This window comes from Equus caballus, chromosome 28, assembly GCF_041296265.1.
Source record: "Equus caballus isolate H_3958 breed thoroughbred chromosome 28, TB-T2T, whole genome shotgun sequence".
NCBI classification, from domain to species: domain Eukaryota; kingdom Metazoa; phylum Chordata; class Mammalia; order Perissodactyla; family Equidae; genus Equus; species Equus caballus.
In genome coordinates this window covers 32,662,531-32,688,907 of record NC_091711.1, presented here as the reverse complement: position 1 = coordinate 32,688,907, position 26,377 = coordinate 32,662,531, and the positions used below count along the sequence as shown (strand labels likewise).

Genomic DNA, 26,377 nt, shown 5'->3' with positions numbered 1-26,377 from the left:
AACAGCCTAGGAGATATTCCAATATTCACCCAGAATGTAGCACATCGTAGTTGAAAGACCTCTGGCCTAGGAGATGGGAGTCTGAGTAACAGGTCTGCATCTGGCACCATCCACCTGTGCGACCTTGGGCCAGTTGCTTTTCTTTTCTGAGTCTCAATGTCCTCTTTTGTAAAAGAAAGAGATTGTTCTGGATAATCTCTAAGGTTTCTCTCCATCCCTCAAATTAGTTGGTTTATGATTGTTTGAAAAATCTAAATCATGATCATTATGTTAGTGCCTATTGGCAAAATGGCTCCATGGGCGAGCTCAGCGGTGCTGTAGATTAGTGGGTTCTGAAGGGGTTAATACTTTCCAAAACCAAGACATGGAGAATGAAACCCACTGTCCTTTTAGCATCTCTACTTCATGGTTAATTTGCAAGCAACCCTCAGAAAGGCTAAGTGACAGTTACGTAAGAATAAAAATAACTAGCATTTTTGGAGTGTTTGAGAGTTTCTAGAAAGTGTTCCACCAGATGACACCATTTCCCAGTGTGTGGAGACTGCTCAGAGGTCTGCATTACCCTACATTTCCCTTGAGGCTTCTTTGGAGTTCATGATATGTTTGTCACCATCTTGGCCTAGTGTGTCCATAAGCACCCAAGACATGGGGCTAAGTCAGTATTTAAATGCTGCCAATTCAAATTCAGTTTCTAGTTGCAGCATGTTTTGTTTTAATTTTTTTTAGGGAAGGATATTTTAGTGATTTATTAATGCAAAATAAGTGAAGCCATTAATTCATTCATTAATATAAGCAATATAACTGGAAACAAATGGCTCCCTGAAAAATTGGAGTGGTGTGTGTGTGTAGCAGGGCTCAGGTTGGAAGAAGGGGGAAATTCTTTATGATATTAAGCAGATGTCAAATTCATATCCAATCAGGGTTTAAAATTATTAAATTAAAATTTAATAACATCCCCCACACTCCCCACTGCAGCAATGTTAAAATGACTCTACTACGTGCCTAAATGTGAACTTCCTCTGAATGTTGAAGTCCCTTCTGATTTACTTGGAGTCAAGCGAATTTCCCTTAGAGGTTGGGAAAAGTCACGGCTCTGCTCCACAGAGGTATTCCAGGGTCCGTGTAGCTTTGGAAAACTAGCAGGGTACCTTCCTCGTGGTGTCAAATGGCAATTGCAACAGGAATTTCCAGAATTCCAAGAGGCTGAGCTGTTTTAAAACATCAACATGGCAGAACTTCTGACGCTGCAGTACTGTTGCTTTGGTATTGAAAAAGTGAATCATTTTCATTGTGAGATGTAGCCAGAGAATTATGGGCTGCAGTCAAGGTTTGGTTTGAACACAAGTCTACTCATGTGGAGAGCATCTTTCTACAACTCCATTGTCCTAAGAGAAAGTAAATGAGTTATCGACAGAAGCGAAACCTTGACTGTGAGATGGAGCTATTTGTTTATTGTGAGATGAAGCCTCTATTGTAAGATTGCTCTCGACTGAAGAATTTCCAAACAAATGGAAAATAAAAATGACAGAATTGAAACTGATTCAATTAAGGGCATTGGAACATTCATCTCTGCATGATGAAATAAAACAGGGCATAGATAAAAACAGAAACAAAAATGTAAGCTCTTTATCAATACAAAATTGCTTTACCTGGAAAAATAAGAAAATGTATCAAAAAGGATCCCCTCAAGGTTCTCACACAATAGGTGAGACCATTTGGAGGCATCAGAGGAAAATATTTGGAATTAGATTATTCTCTAAGTAATGAAGAGTCAGAAAGATTTTTACCCAAGCAGGTTAAAGAAAATGTATACAAAAATTCACTTGTGTTTCGGGGCTGGCCCCGTGGCCGAGTGGTTAAGTTCGCGCGCTCCGCTGCAGGCGGCCCAGTGTTTCGTTGGTTCGAATCCTGGGCGCGGACATGGCACTGCTCATCAGACCGCGCTGAGGCAGTGTCCCACATGCCACAACTAGAAGGACCCACAACGAAGAATATACAACTATGTACGGGGGGCTTTGGGGAGAAAAAGGAAAAAATAAAATCTTTAAAAAAAAAAAAATTCACTTGTGTTTCAATGTTGATAACACTGAGAAAATTGTTTTTAAGATTGCACTTCTAAAAAGGACCAAGTACTATTATTGATTAAAACTTTGTGATTAAATTTTCTTCATTTTAACATAGTGGTTAGCTTATCTTATTTATTATTATTATTTTATTTATATTATTATTTGTTTTTATTTTTTTCTTAAGAGAATCTATACTGGAGTTATGTTGTGAGTTTCTTGTTGAATTTTCACAGATTGATCTTCTCACTTGATGTTTGAAATAGATGAATACAATTTTATATTTTAAATATTTAGTTTCACTAATTCTTTTTTATGAATTCTAAACACTTTTAAATATTAGGGGTTGGCTGAGGTAAACGCTGGGATACTGCTGTGGAGGTCAGTTGGTCCTAGGACTGTCGTGTCTATGATCAAGCAATGATAATAATGTTAATTCATTTGGCTGCCGGATCCTGCGTCCATCGTTAGGCTCCTCATGGCCTGGGGCCAGGGCCACTTCCTGGGAGTTAGGTTTTGCTCTCAGGTTCCCTTTGATCTTGGGAACTGCTGGGGGACCCTCTGTTGGGTTTGTTAGGAATCAGTATTAAAGTGCACCCGTGACTGCTGGGATCCAAAGACCATGATTAGCCAAGCCAGACTGGTCATCTGATGGCTGGTGACAGGAGGGTCAGTGGGGAGTGGGAGCTTGACAGTTTGGCTTAGTCATTACTTTATGGTGCAACAAAGACAACTGTCTTTTGTTGACAAGGCTTAGGAAGCACTGGTGAGAGTATCCAACATGGAAGTGATGACGGATGATAGAAGCTAAGACACTCATTCCCGGGTTTACGTCTAAGGCTCGCACCTGGTCATCGTGGAGGAAGAAGGCGAGGAGGTAGGAGAAGCCCAGCATGGTCTCCCGGTGCATGCCATTGTGCAGGTCATTCTTCAGCAGTTTCTCCTCCAAGACCACGTGATACTTGACTATATCCTCCTCCTGGACAACACACAGAACTGAAAGTCAGCCCGTAGGTCAGCCAGTCCCCAGTCACTTACTGGGCTGCTCCAATGTGCCAGGCACTGTGGGGATGACAAGAGCAACCGCTTGTTGACCTGGAAGTTTTGACTAAGGCATCAGGGCACGAGAGATATTGAATACTACATTCGAGACACATCACCTCAGAGAACTTGCAGATTTTCCATGTACGATGGTCAAGAACTCATTACGAGACCCTAAAACCCAGACTGAGGGCATGAAAGGTTGGGGGAGGGTTTTGAAGATGGTTTCTTTGGTGAGAGCTGCTGTGAAGAGAGAGGCCACACCCCAGCCTGCCTTTCACCTCAGGGTCACAAGAGGAGGTTCGATGGGATGTTTTGACGAGCTTGATCTGTGTCCCCTGCAGATCGGGTGGGCTGTGGGACTGGGGTCTCACTCAGACCTGAGAAATCTCATGCTAGGGACAGCTGGCAGGCTGATCCACAGTGCAGTAGGGAGGTTGTCCTGCTCTGGGACAAGCCTGCACTCCCAGTGTGGGCTTGGGACAAGAGCATACATGTGTCTTATGGACCGGATGTGAGGCGGTGTCTGAGAGAGCTGGCGCCTTAGGTCTTGTCCTGAATGGCTGCCTACAAGGGCAGATAGGCCTCCTCGGGGGGAAAGCTGGAGGTGGGCTCTGGATGCTTCTAGTCCGAGGAGGAAATAAATGACTGCAGGAAGAGAGTGCACACACAGGGGTGGAGGGAACTGCAGGCAGAGACCACCAGTGATGGGTGGGGTCTCTGAAGAACCCATCAAAGTGTCAGAGAGAGAGAGTGTGAGCTTTGAAACACTTCCCAGGACCAGAGAGTGCAATGCCATCTCAAGACAGTACCATTTAGATGAGAACCTTCCTACCCTCATAACATCTCTTCCCAACCACCAACACTTCCACCCTGCAACTTCCAACCTGGTGAGCCCAAAACTGAATTTAGTGGGATCAGGAAAGAGAATAGAAACATCACATGAGGAAGGAGGAAGAGGGGTAATTGAGTCATCGTCTCTCAGCTCCAAACCCACCCTCTACACTCCACTTTCTGGTACTGGGGCTGGGACTACAGGCTACAGTTCTCTGCCAGGGCTCCTGTTAGGCTCTGCCAGTGGAAAGTGCTACAGGCAGACTGTGAGGCCGATTAGAGCAGAAGAGGGAGACAGGATCTCCCCTTCTGGTTTGCGTCCTGTTCCTATGGTATCACTCCAGCCACACGTCTTCACCCGGCAGTGGCACCTGAATCCAGATGGCAGTTTCTTCTCACTTGCAGACCAGCTTTGTCGTGCCCTCCCTATCTCAAGACATCAGCACCAGCCAGGCGATGCCCTTCCCTGGAGGTCTGGGTCTTGGACCCCCAGGGACCCTCCTCCAAGGTCAGAGACACCAGCTGAACAGCACCCCCCGCCCCCCCCACAGGTCTGCGTTCCAGCTCCGGGGGGCTCCTCCTCTTCATTTCTAAGTTTTAGTCTTTCTAGTCTCTTCCCTCTGTTCTCCCGGCCTTTGGGGTCGTAGATGCTTCCTGCAGTTGCTACCTCTGTGATCTCTTTTTTATCTTTCAACTATATTTATACAGCCATATACCTCATAAACAATTCATAATACTAAATTCTCACTGGTAACCGTTTCTGTGTCGTGATGGACCCTGGTTGATTCAAGGACCAAGCACCCTCCTCCATTGCCTGCCTGGACAAAGCCCCAGCATGGAACAGTGAGGGGAGAAAATTTAATTTAAATCCAGTTCAAAAAGTTGATTAGTACAAGGGGCCGGATTTTTTTTTTTAACTTAATTGAGAACTGTGTTTGCGACTTAAAGTGCCTATAGGACTTTTGGGGGATGCAGAAAGGCTATGGGATTGCCTGAAGTTTACTGCTCGTTCAACTTGCCAGTTACAAAAATCTGAGACCCCTGGCTCTGCCTTCATGGAGTTTATAGTCTAGCTGGAGAGCTAAGACCCATGCCCTTGAAAAGACAATTTATCGTATCAGGGGTATATATGTGCTGAAGGGGTGTAAAAATGGTCTGAATTCAGGGACTATCTGCAGCTCAGGGGACCCAGACTCAGCTTCCCTGAGGAGGTGAGACTGGACTTGAAGAATGGGTATGGAGGATTCAGGAGGTAGTGAGGGATGGAGGGCAGCCTTCCTGATCTAGGGGGCAGGGGTGTGTGTGTGTGTGTGTGTGTGTGTATAGATACTAAGCAAGGGCACCAGACCCATCTTTGGCTTCTTTAGGGTCCCTGAAACCATCAGTCTGGTTAGACCACAGGGCTTCTGCAGAGAACTGGTGGGAGAGAGCAGTGGGCCCAAGGGTGGCTTAGAGGGACTTAAGTGTCAGCCCCCATCTCAGTAGCATCTTCATCTCAGTCACTCTATCTAAAGATATAAGTGAAAACAGTGTGCTTGTTGTGTAAACACAGTTTCAAACGTGTCCTCTCATTGTGGGGCTGGGGGCAGGGCAACCCTGGCCTCCGTCTAAATGAAAATTCTGGAGCCACCACTGAATCTAAGATAAATTTCAGCCAGTTTATGGAAGACTTAAATACCTGGGGAGGTGGTTTGGACTCAGTCCTATAAGACATGGGGACCCACCCAAGGGTTTGAGCCAGAGACTGGCTTGATTGGAGCTTTTTATTGTTTCACAAAATCCTTCGACAAATTTTGATATTTAGCTCCAGATGTTAGGAATCAGGGAGGATAGAGAGTGGAGAACAGGAGGAAGACAGAGGTGATGAACTCCATCTAGGTCTCTGCTGCTTTCTCCTGGCATGGGACCAGGGAGACGCCAGGCCAGGGAGAGGAGGGTGCGGCAACCGTGAGGATCCTCCCAGTTCCTGGGACGCCTGCATCCTTGTGTTTATGGGCCCAAGTGTTTGTTTCCAGGGATACAAACTAAATACATGAGCAGCTCTGGCCCGGGGGAGGTTTGTGTGTGAGAGCGTCTCTGCATGATATTGACAAGGAAGTTGTAATGAAAGAGTGAAATGGTACATGATTGATGGGTTGACAAATGTTGAGTGTGTGAATTTCCAGAAAATAACTTCTGTGCTTATTTTTGCCGATACCTACTAGAGATGTGACCTTTTTCTCCCGGACGTAATTCTCAATGGCATCGTTGTTGGGAGCGAACACTGTGTAAGCATCAGCAGCCTCGATCGCATTAGCCAGATTATATTGCTGTGAATGGAAAGAGACAAGAGTGAGGGATTTCCGTCCCCAGGTAACCTGAGCAAACGGGTCAAGCAGAGAATGTGGTACTTGCAATGATGTAGCCCCGGAAGATGGAATAGTCGGGCATCTGTTCCAGCCGGGTGAGCAGGTTTGGTAAGGAGCCAGTTAGACCTCTTTGGGGAAGCAGAACCTGGGAAAGGAAGCCCCCAAATTCTGTTAGCATGTGTTGGAAGGACAGTATGCAATTATAAGGACCACTGCTAGCACAGAGAGTGCCTCTGCAAATTTAAAAAAGCAGCATCCTTTCCTTTGAGAGTTTGCGATACCAACAGGGGTGCGGACTTGGGGAAGAAAGTGGGTTGAATTTCAGACCCACTCCACCCTTAGGCCAGGCACCTTTATGCAACCTGCACAACTGTTCATGGTGGCCCTGACAAAGGTGACCAGCATGTCCAACTGACTGGCAGAGAAGGAGCTCCTTTGGCAGCCAGGGCAACCCAGAGGCTCAGCAGGGGACTTGAATTGGTGACCATGTGTCACAACTCTTTGTGCTCACATGACTTCTTCCTCAGTCTGGTTCCTAAGCCATGAGGAGCCTCAGTTGTCTCACGTAGGAAGTGAGGACAATAGCACCTACTTTCTTAGGGTTGTTGTGAAAATCAAATGAGATAATGTGACACATGACACTTGGCACAATGCCTGGCACCTAGCGGGCTGTCAGTTATTCCAGTTATTACTGTGTGCAAGGCAAGGTGCTAGTGCTGGTGAGGGACACAGAAAAGATGCAGCTCCACCCCTCCAGGACATGCCATCATACAGGGGTTCAGGACCTATTCCGTAAGGAAGAGCTGTCTATACCAGAGGGCACGATCATGCCAAATAAGTTCTATACCAAGAAATTCCATGGGATTTCAGACTAAGGAGAAGGAATAAAACCAACATTTACTGAGGTCCCACTAGGCAGCAGACATGGAGAAACGGGGTGTTGTTTAAGCCTCACAGGGGAAGAAAAATGAGGCTCAGAGAGGTTGTGTAACTTGCCCAAGCTCACGCAGCTAGCTCAGTGCCTGAACTCAGATTCTGTATGACTGTAGATCTTACCCTCTTGAAACTATGTCAATCTTAGTATTATGGGCTGTAGGGCTCAGGGAAGGCCTCACAGAGGAAGAGGGACTTGAACTGGCTCCATGATAATAACACTCAGTACAGGAGATGAGTGGACGTGCCGTTCCACTAATGGAGCTGTGTTCATCAAAAATATAAATAATAACGAGGTGTAATTTTATGTTTTTTAAAAAAGGTTTTTTAGTACTTTGGAGAGTCAGGACTGGAGAAGAAAAATACTCTTGATAAGTAATGTTACTTTGCATCATATGGAGCCATAAACCGTTTCAGCAGAGTCCCCTGGGAGTGATGAATCACTTTCTCCAAAAATCTTGTCTTAATACCTCTTGATAATACAAGAGAATTGCAAGGTCTTTGCAATTATTTAAAATAACGCACCCAGGAGTCTTATAATAGCCTCTCTTTTCTAAATGGAAATAGCCAACCTTTTCTGTAACTTAAAATCAAAAAGTGAATCTGTAAGTGCCAAGGGAGAATAATTTTAGTTAAAATGCAATCAGTTAATTGCCTTTTCTCATCTTCCACTTTTCAAAACTTCCCAATATATCCTAAATTCTAACTTTAATTTTAAATGAAGATCCTAATCTAGTAAATTTATAAGATGGCTTAAAGCCCATTTCCCATTATACTTTTTCTTTTTCATACCTTTGAGAACTGTTGAATTGCGTCTTAGAAGCAAATGAAAATTTCACAATACTTTTTCTACTCTTTTGCATTTTTTTCTAGGGCCTTCTCTAGCTCATCTTTTTAGGGTGCAATAATGCAGAGAGGGGCATGAAACAGTGACACATAAGCACTTGTCTCTCCTCCAGTTCTTGACTATATCCCATTGGGACGTATGGACTTCCCAATACTAAGGTTCTCGTGTACCTGGTAAAACATTCCCATAAATAAGAAATACATGGGGCTACATTTGATATAGCGCCTGCTGCAGAATATAGGCTGAGTAAATGGTAACTGGGGCTGAATGAATAGAGCCTCCAGATGGTTTTAAAATAAGAATAATGAAGCACAATACAAGTTCCTTTTACATTAAGGCCAAGCCTTTTTTTTTTTTTCCTAAAAATGATAGTGTCCATGAAGATAAATAACAAAGGGAGAAGAGATGCTACCTGTGTCAGAGGATGGAATTTTGTACCTTATTGATGATGTGTATCACTCCATTGGTGGCTGCGTTGTCGCCATCCACGATGGATGCCCCTTCAATTGTGATATTCTGTGAATGCAAACCACACGGGAAAGGGAATCACCATATGGTACACCTAGGGATTGAGATTATTTCTGGATTTTCCACTTTTTGAGCAACAGTGACCTTCCCACTTTTGGACCATGACCTACAGTTAGAAGTATCTTTAAGTTGTGACCCATTAGACATCACACACACACACACACACACACACACACACACACACTGAAAATGCAATAGTACTTTCATCTACTATGTGGGAGGCAGCTCATCATGAATTCTATTCCACTCTTTTCTATTTCATTAAAAAAGTACTGGTTGAAGCTCAGTAAGGAGTTCCTGCTGTTTGAAAAGTACTGTAGACAGTGTTGTGGGTTGGATTGTGTTCCCTCCCTCCTCAAAATTCATGTATTGCAGTCCTAACTTCCAGTACGTCAGAATGTGACCTTGTTTGGAGATAGGGTCTTTACAGAGGTAATCAAGTTAAGATGAGGTCGTTAGGGTGAACCCTAATCCAATATGACTCGTGTCCTTATAAGAAGAGGAAGTCTGGACACAGACGGCTCTACAGGGGGAAAGTTTTGTGAACATGAGGACGGCCATCTGCAAGAGGGCCTGGGACAGCTCCTTCCACAGCCCTCCGAAGGAGCCAACCCTGCCCACCCCTTGATCTGGGACTTCTAGTGTCCAGAACTGTGGGACAAAAATTTCTGTTGTCTGAGCCAGCCAGTTTGTGGCACATCGTTATCGCAGCCCTAGCACGCAGTTACAGAGAGCAATTGACTTTCCTGCTCAGAATCCAACGACTTTTCAAGAATATTAACTACATGGGGAAGGGAGCTAAGTCAAACCCAACCTACCCACCTACCTAGCCACCCACCAACCGTGACACCACTGGGCTCCTCCCTCTCTGCTTCCTCTCCTCGTCTCCCCACCATTACCCTTTATTTGAAATTCCTCCTGGGGACCTTGGGTGCCGAGGGGACTTCTCTCACCCCGAGCACCTCCAAAGTGAGTCAGCAGAGGCCCTGAAGGAAACATTCCTGGCCACCTTGCACATCTTTTCTGGTTAAAGGGAGACATTTACATAGGAATGAACTCATTACAAATGTGTCTTTGATGGTGAGCTCCTCCGGGTCAGAGGTCTTGATGGATTTATCTTTGAATCCATAGAGCCTGGGATGAGCCTGCCCAGGTGGGCGTTCAGTTAATGCTTGCTGAGAGAATCACTGATTTAAAACACTGATGGGAAATAACCCCATTGTCTGACATATGCACGTAATATGCAAAGAATCCGTGGGACTGCATGTAACTCTTTAACGTTTTCTAAAAGGAATTATGTGACGAAGCACACACATTTAGGTAACACTCGGCATAGACCCTTTTCATAGCGCTCACACTGAGGAGTAGGAAGGAATGTTTAGAGCGGTAATTCTCAGACATTTTTGACCGTGGCCCATGGTCCACTGAGGCAGCAGTTCCCGCTTTGCAGCAGAATCTTCATTCTCGTCTTGTGCCATTCATAGGAAGAGTTTTAAAACACTGCCCAGCGCCGCAGGGCAGCCGGACTTGCTCATGGAAGACTGACCGCAGTCCTGACCCACTGTCGTGATTGCGGAAGGTGACTTCCGCAGGGCTCGGCTCCTCCCCGGGCACTGCCCTAACTCCAGCGCATGGCAGGCGCTCAACAAATCTTTGTTGACTGACTGGCTCTAACTTAATGTAAAATTTTAGTAAAATATAATGACTCGATTAGTAGCTTACCAGTAGCCAGCTCTTAGTTAACCAGATATAAAAATCAAAGTTGTGAAATTACACAGCCTTCACCCAGAAGGATGGAAAGGTTTGCCTTTCTAGATCAGTCTGTGGTCTGTCAGGGAGAGCCTTGTGGCCAACCAGTGGGCAAAGGGCCACATTTTACAGGGTCATTGCTACAGAGGAACTGTGTGTGTGTGTGTGTGTGTGTGTGTGTGCATGTGTGTGTGTGCTCATGTATCAATATATGTTGATAATTATTGAAGCTGGTGCTGCCTACACGGAGGTTGGAGGTTCTACTCTGGTCTCTCTTTTGCTCATGTTTGGAAATTTCCATGACAAAAACTTTCAAAGTACAATATGAACACAGGTGACATGTTTCCACTAAACAAATTACCACGCTCTCTTACCCCATCTGCCTTCGCCAGGTGAAGGAAGCTGCCCTGCAAGGACGTTGCCAGCATGTCAGAAGATGACAGAGCCTGCAGATCTGCCACTCCGTACGTGCCTGGTAGTGTATGGTATCTAAAACAAGAGGCCATGAGGGCTGTGATGAAGTACCAGTGCGTGAGGCAGGATCATTGAGTAGTTCAGAGAGGAGATTCTAGAGCCAGACCACCACATTCTAAATCTTCCCCTGCAATGGTCAGCCAGGGCACCTTGGGTTAGTTACTTAATCACCCTGTGCCTCAGTTTCCACATCTATAAAGTGGGAAGAATTATAATGCCTATCTCATAGGGTGGTTGGGAGGAGGAACTGAGCTATGTGTAACGCAGTTAGCAGAGAGTTGGCTGTCAATAATGTTCACTGTTACCGTCCCGAGGGAAGGAGGTGAGGGGAGTCCCAGAACCTGTTTGGGTCCATGGATCTAAAGGACCATGTGGCTTCCCTCCATTGAACTGCATTCACACTGACGTCAGTACGATATCGTGAGGAATAAAATACATAATACCTACCTTATTAGGGCTGGAATATTGCTCCTGGACAACCAGAAGGCTTTCTCCTCTTGGTCCATGTCCTCGATAGCTTGTTGGGAGGGCACGAGGACAGTGAGGTTGGAGGTGGCTGACAGCAGGGGTTGTAGAGAAGCATTCTGAATCACAGAAGGAAGAGAAGTGGCTTGACTCATGTTAGGGGACAAACAAGGTGGACTTAATGGTTGGCAGAGATGACAATCTCCCATGTGATGTAATTTCAGGGATACTGGGAAGGTCCTAGTGACCTTCCCACCACTGGCTGATGCCTCAACTTCCCTTCTGAGACTCATTCCTTTTATTTAAATGTGTGAGCCTTGTCAAAAGGCAAATTTTCCTCATCAGGTCACATTTTGAGTCATTATCAGTCATTTACACTTTAGTCTAAATGAAGAGTCAGGGAATAGTCTTGATAGGATTATGAGTGTACGCACGTGTATGCGCGTGTACGTGCAGAGAACCTTGAGAATCCTTGGATGCCTTTGGAATACGGATGGTAGGAAGATTATGGGAACAGTTTTAGCATGGGAGAGAGACTGGAGGCCCGGAGTCAAACTTTACCTACTTTTCATTCTTACGTAGAGCTAGTTCTGGGTAGAAGCAGTGGTGTGCTTATGTTTAACAACCAGCTCTCCAGGAAAAACAAACAAACAACAAAAGCCCTGGTTTGCAGTGCTCCCTGATTTCTGTGGTGTAAGTACTCCTACTATGGCTGATTTCAAGCTATGAACATGACGGCATTGAAAGTGGAGTTGGGAAAGATGAGCTGTTGCGAGCTTGGGTGACCTGGTACAGTACACCACTGGGCGAGCTTACGCATATGGGGTTGGTCTATACGGAAATCTGCATGTGCAGTAGGACTCGCAGTTTCTGCTCTTCCTTCTAGTGGGGTCAGAGCAGCTGTCCTGGAGTGGGTGCTGACCAGGCACTACAGATCTTGGCACATGTCTTTTTAAAGGGGATAAACCACCTGTCGTGATGGCCGGCTGGGCCAGCCACCTTGGTCCACTCAGGCAAAGAGGGCAGAGAGTCAGACAACTGCAGAGAGTGAAGATTGGCTTCTTTGTTCTAGAACTTTCCAAGGGAGAGGCAAAAGCGCCTCTGGGCATGCTGGGCTGAGAGCTAAGCACATATGAAGTATCCCAGATTGCACCTATAAATCCCAAGTCTGACCTGGTGAATTATAATGATAAATTATGTGGGCTTTTCCAGAAAGACCTCTGTGACGAATGAAGCTATACATCTATATTTGAATTGGCTGAAAAGCTGACCACCCCAGCTCATCCTTGACAAGAAGTTCTTAGCCCTGGTGGCATGTTAGAATCACCGGGGGAGCTTTGAAAATACGCTGATGCCCCGGGCAAGCCTCTGACCAGTCAAATCGGTGTCTGGGGGTGGGAGCCCAGGCCCGGCTATTTAAAAAATGTGTTCCATGTGCTTCTAAAAGTGCAGGCAGGGTGGAGAGTCACTGCTCTAGACAATGGCCCTCCCTTCTGACCAGCTGCATTTTCAGTTTTCTATGAAACACATTCCAGATTTCTAAAATTACGTACATTCCCAATCCTGGATTCTAACAAAGGTACTCACATTCAGCCACTGGTTAAATACAGCTGCCGCGGAGAGAAATGACAATTCCTTATTCATATCGTGCAGGGGCGGGAGGGAGAGAGGAGAGAGCACGTGAGCGAAGGCACAATGAGCAGCACGATCACAGCGCATTTCTGGGTGGCCTGCTCTGAGCTTCCCGGGGCTGGGCTCGCTTTCCTTGCCAGCCTCGCTGAGCCGACGTGAAGGGGTGTTCCAGCCACTGAATTCCCACGTTGCCCGAGCTGCGTGTTTCTTTCATGCTTAGTGGTTCAATTATCCTCTATATTCACAGCAAAAAAGTAACCTCCAAACTTCAAATGAAACAACAACTGAAGGTCTCCCAAATCAGAATTTAGGTTGTAAGAACACGGCCATCCACCCCTACAGAGGGTCACGGAGCTCAGTAAACAGGCGCCTTTCAGAGCCAGTGGTGAGTAGCGGCTTGGAACCCGGGGCCAAACCACCCGGTTTTCATTCTGGTTTGGCCTTTTCCTAGTTCCTTAGGCAAGTTACTTATTCTCTCTGGGCCTCAATTTTCTCATCTGTAAAGTGGGGATAAGGAAAGGTCCAACTCACAGGGTCGATGTGAGAAGTGAAGGAATTAATGTGTTTAAAGTGCTTACGAGAGAGGCCGGCATGCAGGGCATGCTCAGTGAGCTTCAGCCACTCTGATTTTTAATTTATCCACCGTGGAATTTATTAATGAACATATGTATCGAACCGCCATGACTGGCACTGGGTCGGAGCGAAGGGAAGATATAAGATATAAACGGGGAAAGATCGCCCTGCTCTTACACAACTTACAGTTGTTTTGGGGAAGTTAAGACTTGAAAAGATAACCAACTGTGCCAGTAGATCAGTGATGTTTGGAGGTGCGATAGAGTAAAGAAAGCTTTGGACTTTTGAGTTAAAAAAGACTGGGTTCAGTTCTTAGGTCCGCCATTTACCAGCTGTGTGATCTTGGGCAAGTCACTTAACCTCTCTGTGAACTCAAGTGCCTTATCTTAAAAATGAATAGGATGATGCCTTGCTCCTGGGATTATGAACAGTACATGCGTTAGTGTATGTGAAAACATTTTTAAACTCTTGAACACCATGAAAATGGCAATAACATTTATATGAAAATTTACATAAAGACAATACTTCCCCAAGCTGTTTCAATTCCTTTTTGAAAGTAGCTGAGGTTATTAAATGTTAGTAAACACCTGGTAAAAAGTATATGAGTAAACGGATAAGGACAAGAGCTGAGATGATTGTGTAATCCCTTAAGGGGCTGCTTTACGGGAGGGGAGGGCACGAGTTTGACCCGGACTGACGGCAGAGAGCCCAGAGACTGGGTCCAGGGGAGATGGGATCAGACCCGGCATGGAGCTGGGAAAGCCACAGCTAAGCTAAGGCTAAGCTAAGCTATTTGGAAGAAAAGTGAGTTGAGGTCGTGTGAAGATGCCGGGAGCACCAGGCTGAGGACACGGACTTCGGCTTATTTTCCGTGGGAGGAGAGGGTCATCGTGAAAGCAGGGTTTAGAGTTTCAAGGTTGTAGGAAATGTGGCCCACAGACAGTGCAGGGAAAGTGTAGGGTCTACTCTCCACGGTCTGGGTGTCAGGAGACAGCTCCTGGGCCTGATGCCGTGAGTAGAAGGAACAGTGTCAAGTTAAGGGTGGGAAGGACCCTGAACAGGCAGGGAGACTAAGGGTCAGATGCTGCAGCCAGCCCTCGGGAACAAGGACTCAGGTGACCCTCTTAGTTGGGGGCAGGTTGCCATCCTGGGGATTGTGAGCCCAGTGGTTGCTGATGAGAGGAGGGGCAGGGACCAAGCTGCAGGGAGCTGAACAAAAAGTAAGGGATGAGAAAGTTCATCAATTAACTTTATTTCTCATTTCAACAAACCTTTATGAACAGTGGGAGGGAAGCAGGGAACAAGACAAAGCCCTGCCCTCGAGAGTTTACAGTCTGCTGGTGGGGGGATAGACAAATGGACACTCAACGGCCATCCGGTGTGCCATGCACTACACGGATGGAATATTCTACACAGGTGGTCACCCGCTTGGGCTCTGCGCTTAGACAGCTGAGGGGCCTTAGGCATCTTTGCTTAGGCTCTCAGTTTCCTCATCTATAAAATGGGCATAGTAATAGCATCAGCCTCCGAGGGCTGTTGTGAGGTTTCAGGTTTAGTAAGAGGCCTGGTACACAGAGGGGTTCTTACACACACACATGTACACACACACGCCCCAGATAGGGGTAAGCACAGGATGTCCCGGGGACCCATAGGAGGTACACAACCCAGGCAGGAACCCTCAGGGGGCTCAGCAGGGGCCAATTATTTGCTTATTTGGGAAGTTTGGGAATGGAAAGAGGTAGAATGGCAAGAAAGGGAAGACAAGACTGCTTGGTACACAGAAGGTGCCAACTAAAAGTTAGCTCCCTTCAGCCTGTAGAAAATTTGTGGCCCACAGATTTGCCATCTGCAAGAAGGAAGTTGCTTCCTATAAAATCTCCCAGAGCGAATGATTGGTAGAGCAGTTTAAAGGCATCCTGGTTAAGAGGGATTTTTTTTGTTTTTTTTTTAAAGAGTCTTGTCTTTATCTTTGGTACTGGAGTTCATCTCGGATGACTTACCACTGCTACATTTCCATAGCACAGAAGGCCATCTCCTTCATAGCCCTCTCGACAAACACAGCTCCAGATGCCAGAAGTAAACTGACAAGTTGCCTGATAAAACGAAGAGGGAGGAAATGGTTTGCTTTCCTGACTGAACAGTTAGATTGGAGTTACGTTGGCCTGCGAGACCTCAGGCTGCATCTAAGGTGAGAACTGCATCTGGGGCTGAAGGATGGAGCAGGAGACCCGCGGACCCTTCAGTGTTGCAATGAAAGGCTCCCGTCTGCGTATTTCACGCAGCTTCTATTTAACCACAATTAAATTCTTTCTTTTCATCCCTGCCAGATTGAGCAAGTAAAAATACAGGACACTCAGTTAATTTGAATTTCAGATAAATGAATACGTTTTAGTATAAGTATGTCCCATGTAATATTTGGGAGCATATTTGTGCGGAAAAAGGACTCATCGTGTATCTGAAATTCAGATTTAACTTGTGTCACGTATTTTACCTATCAACTCTATGTTGGTTCTTCCAAGCTCTGGAATGAAATGAAAGTCGCCATAACTTCTCACGTTTGCGCTGTCAGGGCTTGCCTGGGCTTAAATTAAGCAAGAGTGTTGGAGCTCGTTCACTTTATGAAGTGCTCTCATAATTCTTGGGTAACAGATACTTTGGGGGCATCTCCCTCCATCTTTTCTTCTTTGAAAATAGCCCTCCACCCCCCACGTACATACTATGGGTGGGTCCTGGCAGCCATGTTCATAATACGTCACCCCACTCCCTGGCCATAACTGACCGGCTCATATGTGGATATCGAGACCCAGCTGGGCCGGTCAGTTCCTTTCTCTTATGATTTGGAATTGGGACATGGGGAGCTGGAAGGTTGGGGGCATCACTGGTGGGGGGGAGTGATGTTGCTCTAAAAACAGGGAGCTGTGTGCCCCCAGATGCACAGAGAGGCATTTACAGTTGGGAGAGAGACACAGAGACAGACAGACAGAGAGAAAGCAAGTACACAGGGAGAAGCAAAATGAGAGAGAGCATCGTCTCGGGGAATTGGGGGAAGAATCTGCATTAAACCTGGTGTCTTCAGGTCCTCGTTCTGGGTACCTGGGAGGTCTAGTTGTACTTCCTGCCCAAGGAGCTACTCTGGGGTACTCCCAACAAATCCCTTTTTTGCTTCAGTATTTGCATGGATTCTGTTACTTGCATCGAAAGCACTGAGACTAAGGTGTCGTCTTTGTTGGTTCCGATGTTGGGTGCTTAGTGGATGTTCTTTTGAAAAGATGAAAATGACCAACTCTAATATCTTTGCCTACTGTTTCATAATTTAATTCACAACGCACACCTTACCCTTGAATGGGCATTTTCACCAATATTTTGGGTAAAATTTTAATATGACATGCAAAATGGGAGTCTGGTTATCCTTTAAACTATCCTGTTGGTTTAGAGTTGCCAGATTTAGCAAATAAAATATAGGACACCAACTTATATATGAATTTTAAATAAATGATAAATAATTTTTAGTATAAATTTGCCCTATGTAATATTTTGGACATACTTGTGCTGAAGGATTGTTATTTATTTGAAATTCACATCTAACCAGGAATCTTATATTTTATTTGGCAATCGTATGTTGGTTTTTCCAAGCTTCGGAATGGAGTGAAAGTTGCAATAACTACTCACATTCTGCATAGGAACTCCCTTTGGGAGTAAGAAAGATTTTGTTCGTTGCTTGGCCCAAATAAGAAATAACCTAACCTTCTTTCTTTCTCGAGTAATTTTTTTTTTAAGTAAGGATAAAAGAAATCAAGTAACTCACCAGTGGATGACATTTCCCAGTTTGTTCCAAGCATGAAGTTATTGGCTCACAGTCAATCCCATTGCCTCGAAATCCTTTCTTGCACTCGCACTCATTCTGTAATTCCAAGAACAGAGACAAAGGGGATTATTGAAAACAACTGCCTTCCATGCCTTGCCCTCACCTGGAACTGAAAAATGAGCTATGGAAGCCATAGTTGTTTGGCCCACCTAGAGAATAGTGTTCATGTCTTTTGTTTGTTACACTTCAGATTCCAGAGCTATTGGTCTCCACGTTCTATGTTACAGTTCCCAATCTGGTACTTTCTTTTTGAATTCATTACCCCAGAAGGGCTATAGGGAGAGTCTCAGAGAACTTAGACCCTAAGGAGCATCATATTGGAAAAATTGGCCCCTCCGTCCAAGAGGGAAAGGTAAAGTAAGCCATGGGGCATACACTTGGTGGAGATCCATGCACAGGGCGACAGCTAGTCTATGAGGCACTTTGTGTAATTTAGGACAGGCATCCCCTCTGAGGAGGTGAATTTGAGTAAGGCACCACCTCTACATGGATAACCTATGGGAAGCGGCTTAGAGGTGGACAGCATCTTCATGCAATAAAAACGTCCCCTCCTTCTGAGAAGGTTTAGGCCTACAGCAGGTACCTACCTTGGTGAGCAGGATGCAGGCTGGATTTCAGCCCCACTTGCCCCTGAGGCTGGGTATTTTGTGCAGGACACAAAATATACCACAGAAGCAGTGGCCCTGATCATGCAGCTACTAAATGTGATGATGGGTTGTGTGACAAAATGGGGAAAATGTTTGTGTTAAGTGCAGAGTAGGAACCAAACAAAACTGTAACTGATTGCACAAGTGTAAAGGAAAATAAAAACCCACACATTAAAAAGATCAGAAGGAAAAAATATATCAGCATACAAATGGTGATTGTGAGGGCTTTGTGAATGATTTTAACTTTTTTCTCTACTTTTTCATTTTCCAAAGTGTCTTCCATTAGCAAGCATTCTTTTGAATTTAAAGCAATGATAAGAGGAGTAATCTCTTCAAGAGATAAAGAGCACAGGTATTGAATGACTATTATAGAACCAGCAACGGACCTTTATGCTGCTTTCAGTTTCGAGAGGAAGACAAAGCGTAAGTACATACACCGTAAATAAGAAGAGTCCAATCTTACTACAGGCTGGACAACATGAGATATTATAAGTGTTCCGGATAAACTGGCACACAAGATGCTTCCATGAGGAGGACCGCTGCTGTTCAGAGGAGGAGGGCTGGGCTGGGCATGTTCTGGGAAGTGGGACGTGGCTGGACCTTGAGAGAGGGTGGGAGGAGCAGGGAGGCCATTCAAGCTGAGAGCAAATGTCAGAGAAACGCACGGGGGTGGGAAAGCAGGCGCGTCCGATTGCAGAAGGGTTATTGAGGGGCTGGTCTAGAGAATGGCTATGTGCACCCCAAGAGGTGAGGCAAGAAAACCTCATTAGCCTGTGGGAAGAAAGGAATAGAACTTCTATTTACAAATTTTCCTCTTTAAGCGTATAAGTACTATCTACTATGAATGCTTCGTAAGGGAAGTGTGTATATCTTATGAAGTGTGTATATCTTATATGCAAGTGTACATATATACACACGCACTTATATACGACTTCACGTGGTAGGGGAAGACCTTAAAAATAAAGGTGTTTCATCTTCTCCACCTGGTTTTGAGGTAGCAACTGTCTGCACCCCCAACCCTGACAACCCCCTGACATATTGACCCCAACACAGTTTGTCTTTTAAAATAAACATTCATGGTAGTTAGGATTTGTGCCCATTTGCACTATGTAAAAGTTTTCAAGCCAGCTAGTAACGACTGAAGGGAATCCTACAGATGGTCTATTTTATTTCATATATAACACCATAGAAAGACCTTTCTCTTCCTCCGTCTCCCCCATCAGGATGATTTTCAGATTTGTCTGCAGAAAAGAAGATAAAACAGAGAGGGGATATATCCTATTACGGGTTGCATTGCGTCCCCCGCCCAATTCCTATGCTGAAGTCCTGACCCCCAGTACCTCAGAAGGTGACCTTATTTGGAGACAGGATGTTATCATGTAATTAGTTCAGTTAAGATGAGGTCATACTGGGGGAGGGTGGGTCCCTAACACAATACGACTGGTGGCTTCATGAAGGGGGGTGATTTGGACACAGATGCACACACAGTGAGAACGCTGCGTGAACATGGAGGCAGAGATCAGGGAGTTGCATGTACGAGCCACGGAACGCCAAAGATTGCCAGCAAACCACCCAGGGCTAGGAGAGAGGCCTGGAACAGATTCTTCTTCACAGCCCTTACAAAGAACCAAGCCGGCCGACACCTTGATCTGGGCCCTCTAGCCTCCAGAACTGTGAGACATTACATCCTTGTTTGTTCTATGCCATCCCATTAGTGACATTTTGTTATAGCAGCCTTAGCAAACTAATACAGATACCAAGGAAGTTTTTTTTTTCTTTCTCAAATGCAATCTGGCAACTCAGGTGAGTCAAAAACTGATGCAATTGTTTGCCAAATGCTTGGCGAGGCATAAGACTGCAGCGAGCTCTTTCACCATCAGGACTCTTCCGTGGCCTCAGTCCCAGTACAGTTGACATCACCTCCCTCAGAGCCGATTAATTCCTAAGCAGTAGCTTTCTCTGCCTCAGTCTCCCTTAAATGAAGCTAGGTAAAAGTGATCAACAAACTGTAGAGTGCTACAGACAGATAAAGTGTGGTCAAGGGTAGTGACTAAGAGGGCAGCTCCGGAGTCAGACTATGTGGGTGTGAATCTCGCACCATGGTTTATTTTCTGTGTGACATGAGCAAAGTATTTAGCCTCTCTGTGCCTCAATTTACTTTTTATAAATGGAATAATAATAGTATACCCACATGGCAACTTTTTTATAAGATGGAATAATAATACCATATCCACATGGCAACAGAAGCAAAAATAAACAAATGAGACGACATCAAACTAGAAAGCTCCTGCACAGCAAAGGAAACCATCAATGAAATGAAAAGGCACCCTACTGAATGAGAGAAAATGTTTGCAAATCCTATAAGGGGTTAATATCTGAGATATATAAAGAACTCACTTATTTGAGTTAAATAACAAAAAAATCCAATTAAAAAGTGGGCAAAAGATTTGAATAGACATTTTTCCAAAGAAGACATAGAGCTGGCCAATACGTACATGAAAAGATCTCAACATCACTAATTATCAGGGAAATGCAAATCAAAACCATAAGAGATGGTGCCGGCCCGGTGGTGCAGTGGTTAAGTTCACATGCTCCAATTTGGAGGCTTGGGGTTCTCTGGTTTGGATCCCAGGGGTGGACCTACACACTGCTTGTCAAGCCATGCTGTGGTAGGCACCCCGCATAAAACAGAGTAAGATGGGCACGGATGTTAGCTCAGGGCCAGTCTTCCTCAGCAAAAAGAGGCGGATTGGCAGCAGATGTTAGCTCAGGGCTAATCTTCCTCAAAAAAACAAAACAAAACATAAGAGATGTCACCTCACACTTGTGGAATGGCTCTCATCAAAAAGACAAGAAATAACAAATACTGGCGAGGATATGGAGAAAAGCGAACCCTTGTACACTGTTGGTGGGAATGTAAATTGGTGCAGGCACTGTAGAAAACAGTATGGAGTTTCCTTAAAAAAATTAAAAATAGAAATAGCATATGATCTAGCAATTCCACTTCTGGGTATTTATCCCAAGGAAACCAAAACACTAACTGGAAAAGCTATCTGGACCCCCATCCGTGTTTATTGCAGCGTTATTTACAATAGCCAAGATGTGGAAACAACCTAAGTGTCCACTGATGGATGGATGAGTAAAGAAGATGTAGTATATACACACAATGGAATATAATTCAGCCATAAAAACGAATGAAATCTTGCCACTTTGCAACAACACTGATGGACCTTGAGAAGATTACGCTAAGTGAAATAAGTCAGAGAGAGAAAGACAAGTGCCGTAGGATCTCACTTATATGTGAAATCTCAAAAAAGCCCCCAAAAGCGAGCTCACAGATACAGAGAACAGATTGGTGGTTGCCAGCGTGGAGGCTGGGAGTGGGCAAAATGGGTGAAGGGGATCAAAAGGTGAAAAAAAATAGTACCTATATCATAAGTTTGTTGTGACAACCCATTCTTACGGCTACAGATGATCAAAAAGTTGCAGAAAGTTCTAGCCAAAGCATTTCTGTGTCCAGGGGGGAAAAAGAGCCCCGTAGGAATGCTGCGTCCTCGTTACTCCCTACCATGTCACACCTACCTGCCCTGGGCCTATGTACAAACATGTCGCGTTGTCGTGGCAGCCGCCAGCGCTGGGCAGCAGGCAGTTATTGATTTCTGAACAGTCTCTTCCGTCCCCGGTCCACCCCTGCTGGCACACGCAGGTGTGGGTCCCCACGCCAGTTTTGATGCATTCTGCCTGCAGGAGAAAAAGAAGCAGCGAAACCTTTCAAACCTTAGTCCAGACACACGGTTCTAAAAGCAAAAAAAGATTTCCAGAGGTACATGCTAGAAACACATTTTTGCATGGAGTGCAATAGAAATGATTAAGATGAACATTGGCATTGAGATCAATGGAAAAGATGAAATGGTTAAAAAAGCAAAATTGCTTGGTGTTGGCCAGCTGATGGTCACCATTACTAACATTGTTGTTATTTATTGAGCCAGGGACTATTCCTAATGTTTTGCAGGTGTAAGCCATCATCTTGAGGAAGGTACTGTTATACCTCTATTTTACAGATGACAGAGCTGCTCAGAGGAGTTAAGAAACTTGCCCAAGGTCACACAGCTACAAAGAAGCATGAACCCAGCTCTATGTGATGCTCGAGCCCAGGCTCCTAACCAGTGTACCAACTCCCAGGCCTCCCAGGATGACCACACCAGGAGGCTGAAGGCCAGCGGGGAGAGGGGGAGAGGCGCAAGTTAAGCTGTTGAGATGAGGCTGTCTGAGTGGGCAGGGCTGGTAAAAGAGGAGTCTGGTGGCTGAGACAAGGCGTTTGCCTCTGAGTTCATCCTCAGAGCCAGGGGCAGTCCCTGAAGGGGTTTCAGGGTGGGACAACGTGATCTGATCCACTTCAAGCTGCTCCGGCTGTGGGTGCACAATGTGGGTGGGCCAGAGAGGCTCAGGGAGATACATTAGTAAACTGTGGGGCAGGAAGGACGGTGACTAGGGCCAGGTGGGGCTGGCGACATTGAAAAGGTATTAGTGAAAGCAGTGGGGTTCAGGCTACTCTCCTGATAATTAGAGAACTCAGGGCAAGTCACTTAACACCCCTGAGCCTCAGTTTCCTAATCAGTCAAGTGGGGATAACAATATTTGCTTCATCGCGTTGGTGGGAGGAGCAAACGAGATCTGGTGCATTAGAGTCGCTTGTCAGCTGTAGCGTTTGACTCAGAGTTTATTACTACTGATCTCAGTGTCTGATTCTCAGGCTGGGTTGTTAAGAATCCAGAACTCCCCCATACATGTGGACCTGGGGCACGTCCACCATACTGGATTTAAGAAGTGCAGGCTCACAGGAGGCTCCGGGGACCATCTTTAAAATGCAAGGTTCACACAATTGTGCTTCGAGCCACAAAAAACCATCAGACATTGCCTTTTGGAAGGCCTTCCCTCAGGATTTCCTAAAAAGCCAGGACGGTTGGAAATGAAGATCAGCACTCACATTGCGGCTGCAGCCTCCCGGGGTTGATCCCGCACAGGGGTCCGTCTCTGAACAGAGGCTGCCGTCCCCTTCATAGCCTGCTTTGCAAACACAGCTGCAGAGAAGAGCGAGTACATGAAATCAGGCCCAGAAACATAAGCACCAGCCCCCCAGAGGAGGCCAGCCAGCAGGGGCTCCCATTCATGGCTGGACAGCCTGCCCTTGTTGGGGGAGCAGTGTCACGGGTACTTCTGGGGTCTGCAGTCAGACTCTCCTGGCTGGGGATCCAGGCCCCACCTCTAAGCAGTTGTGTGACCCTGGGCGAGTCCCTTAACCTCTGGGAGACTGTTTCCTCTTCTGGACAATGGGTCTAATCATAGTGTCACCCTCACAGAGCTGTGAGGAAGAATCAACGAGCTCATGCACGTGGAGCAGTTGGCAGCCCCTTGCACACACTTGTACCTTATAAGCTCTGGCAGCTTTTCTGCTCTTCTTGGACTGGAACCCACCTCTTTATAACTCTAGCTCTCTTACCCGGTTCGGCAGAGAACAACTCTACTCTCAATTCTATGCCAACGTTCTTAAAATATTTGAAAATGACGGTCAGGTGAGACCTCCTCTCTTTCTCTTTTCTGGTCGCTCAGGTTCCCCTCCCCAGCCCTAAACACAGCATTCTCAGGCGCCCTATTCCGTGAGCTGACACAATTTCCTGACCCCTTACCCTCTCAGACGCTCCTCTCGAAATGTTCCACCATGATACTTCTGCTATTGAATGTGGGCCATTCGTTCATGCAGTATTTATGGAGCGCCCTATGAGGGAGAGGTGCCACGACAGGTCCTGGGCCACCCTGCGGCTCCATCATGCCCCACGTCACTACCACAACTGTGCTTCACAAAAATTAAAAAGAAATATTGTTCATGCATCAAGGCTCCTAGAGGAACTAAATATTTTGATGCCCAAAGAAAGAAATAGTTTGATCTGTTCAAATGCTTGTTGACTGACCTGAGGTTATGTGATAGAGACAGACCCACGTTGATAGTTGTTTGTGGATGATGTGAGGTTTTATGGGCACTTTTGAAGACTTATGATTTTTGCCTTTTGCTCTGGTGTAGATCCTAGCTCCTTAGGAAGATGCATTTCTGTCTTACGAGCGTGGAAGAGAAAAGGTCCCCAGCTTCATGCAGCCTGCGGTCTAGCGGGGCCGACAGACCGTAATAGACAAAGAAAGAACTGTGTAAGCACAAATTGAGAAAAGTGCTGTAAAATAGGACCAACAATTCCAGGCCTTCTCTGCATTGCCCAGGAAATTTTTTGGGTGGTTACTGCTTTTGAGCTAGATATTCCAGAAAGGAAAATTTCCTCTGACATTTTCCCCCACCCCTAGTCCACTGCATATGTTAGAATTAAGGACACAAATGGTGATCCAATGACCAAGGACCCAATTTCCTATAAGATGCTTTTAACAGTGAAGTTATTATTAACAGCCTTAGGAGGTAAAGGTGTTTTTAAAGCTTGGAAAGTTGGTGGACAAATCTCCTTTACCTTTCATCAAAGCCAATGACAGAGTGATGATGATAATTAGAGTTTCCATGACTGAACACCCATGATGTACGAGCCCCGGAGTTTTACATTCATTTTTTTCTAATCTCCAAAATTGCCCTGCTAGATAGGCAGCATCACCCTTATTATTCTGATGAGAAAAGAGAGGCTCAGAGAGGTGAAGTAACTTGCCCAAGGTCACACAGCTGGTAAGTTTCAAAGCAGGGAGGGTTACAATTGGAAACCCAGCTCAGTCTGAGGTTTGCTCCACAAAAGCCACAGTGGCAGCTGGAGAGAACAGTTCTTAATTTACCTAGAGTTTAGGTATGTGTTGGATCTATCCGTAGGTGACATAGTGGCTGTGGGCCGTTCAGGGTGGTGCCCTCCACAGGCCTACCTTGCTGTCCCATTGCTATATTCACAGGTGGCGTGGATGTGACAGAACTGCACGTAGGGCCCGCAGGCTGAGGTCTGCTTGTGGCAGAACCTCCCAGTGGAGCCGGCTCTGCATGTGCCGGGGAGGCAGGCCCCATCACTGTCAATCCTGTTATCACACACTCCGTCGATGCACAGACATTCTGAAAGAGAAGGGAAAGGGACCCTCAGGGCTTGGAGGACAAGCTTAGCATGGAGCACACGGATCATGGAGGACAAGGACCACCTCCCCTCTCTCCCCACTCACTCCTGTCAGAGCAGAACCTGGGGCTGAGCAGGGAAGGCTCTGGATGCTATTTCCTAGCATCTCGAGTGTTTCCCAGCGTGCCTGAGACAGCTCTTGGCGAGCCTGGCTGTCCCATCAAGGACGAGAAGAGCTTGATGTCAAGGCTCGTTCTCTGTATGTGTGGGGTTGTGGGAGGGAGGGTGGGTTGTGATGGTAGGAAAGGGGCCGAGGGACTCAATTTTCATCTCCTGCATGGCTGGAGAGTTTAGTCTGGAAATTTCTTACCTTTTCATGAAGACATTCTGGAATAAATAGAAGTGATTTCTCATGCTGGCATGGCCTTTGATGTAGCTTACACATTTATTCTTCATTCTCTATCACAGCAAAGCAATGATAACTAATGGCCAGTATTCGTACACTGACTGTTCTGGGCGTCGGGCCAGCCTCTAACCTGTACCCTCTCATAAATCATCACCAGCCTCAGGAGGTGGGTAGTTTTATCAGCCCACTTTCCAAATGAGGAAACTGAGGCCCAGAGAGTTGAAGCAAATTGTCTACTTGCTGCTAAGTTCCCAAACAGGGACTTGAACTCAGGCCTTCAGATTTCCTTTCCATTAGTGCCCATGTATAAACACAGTAGATCAGTATATTAACTGGCATTTCCACATGTCTGTTATTATTTTAAACTGTAGCTGCTTACTTTGCTTTTGAGTATAGGTGTTTAAAAATTACAACATGAGGGGCTGGTGCCATGGCCCAGTGGTTAAGTTCGTGCGCTGTGCTGCAGTGGCCTAGGGTTTCTTGAGTTTGAATCCTGGGCACGGCCATGGCACTGCTCATCAGGCCATGCTGAGGCGGCGTCCCACATCCTACAATTAGAAGGACCCACAACTAAAAATACACAACCATGTACCCGGGGGCTTTGGGAGAAAAAGGAAAAATAAAATGTTAAAAAAAAAAATTGCAACATGAGCCAGCTCATCAGACTCGGGCTCCTATGCAAGGGAGAATGAAAAGAAGGACACGCAGGTTCTCAAAGGCAGGTGGCAAGGATTTGGGGGCTCAAATACCATCAGAAATGGAGGAATCGGTGGTTTTGCCCCAGGAGGGACTGAGCCGAGAGGAACTCGTGTGGGTGCTTGGAGCCAACATCCAAGAGAGAGAAGGGAAATGCAGCGAGCGGGGCTGGAAAAGCACAGCTAGATTCAAAA

The 26,377-nt window shown here is 45.8% G+C and overlaps 1 protein-coding gene across 3 annotated transcripts in view; it reads right to left on the bottom strand.

The window, feature by feature from the left end:
• Nucleotides 1-26,377, bottom strand: part of STAB2 (stabilin 2) — a 147,905-nt gene that overhangs the window by 59,662 nt on the left and 61,866 nt on the right. For all 3 annotated transcript variants that reach the window (XR_011433794.1, XM_023631534.2, XM_070254566.1), the window contains exons 23-34: nucleotides 24,903-25,083; nucleotides 22,987-23,080; nucleotides 21,582-21,740; nucleotides 17,293-17,388; nucleotides 15,488-15,580; nucleotides 12,870-12,917; nucleotides 11,265-11,401; nucleotides 10,718-10,832; nucleotides 8,505-8,582; nucleotides 6,333-6,431; nucleotides 6,140-6,247; nucleotides 2,911-3,042 (exon numbers count right to left, since the gene is read on the bottom strand). Coding sequence is in view for 2 of the 3 variants with exons in the window: in XM_023631534.2 (XP_023487302.2) it covers nucleotides 2,911-3,042; nucleotides 6,140-6,247; nucleotides 6,333-6,431; nucleotides 8,505-8,582; nucleotides 10,718-10,832; nucleotides 11,265-11,401; nucleotides 12,870-12,917; nucleotides 15,488-15,580; nucleotides 17,293-17,388; nucleotides 21,582-21,740; nucleotides 22,987-23,080; nucleotides 24,903-25,083 (1,340 nt within the window). In the remaining variant the exon portion in view is untranslated. The remainder of the gene's footprint in view (nucleotides 1-2,910; nucleotides 3,043-6,139; nucleotides 6,248-6,332; nucleotides 6,432-8,504; nucleotides 8,583-10,717; nucleotides 10,833-11,264; nucleotides 11,402-12,869; nucleotides 12,918-15,487; nucleotides 15,581-17,292; nucleotides 17,389-21,581; nucleotides 21,741-22,986; nucleotides 23,081-24,902; nucleotides 25,084-26,377) is intronic.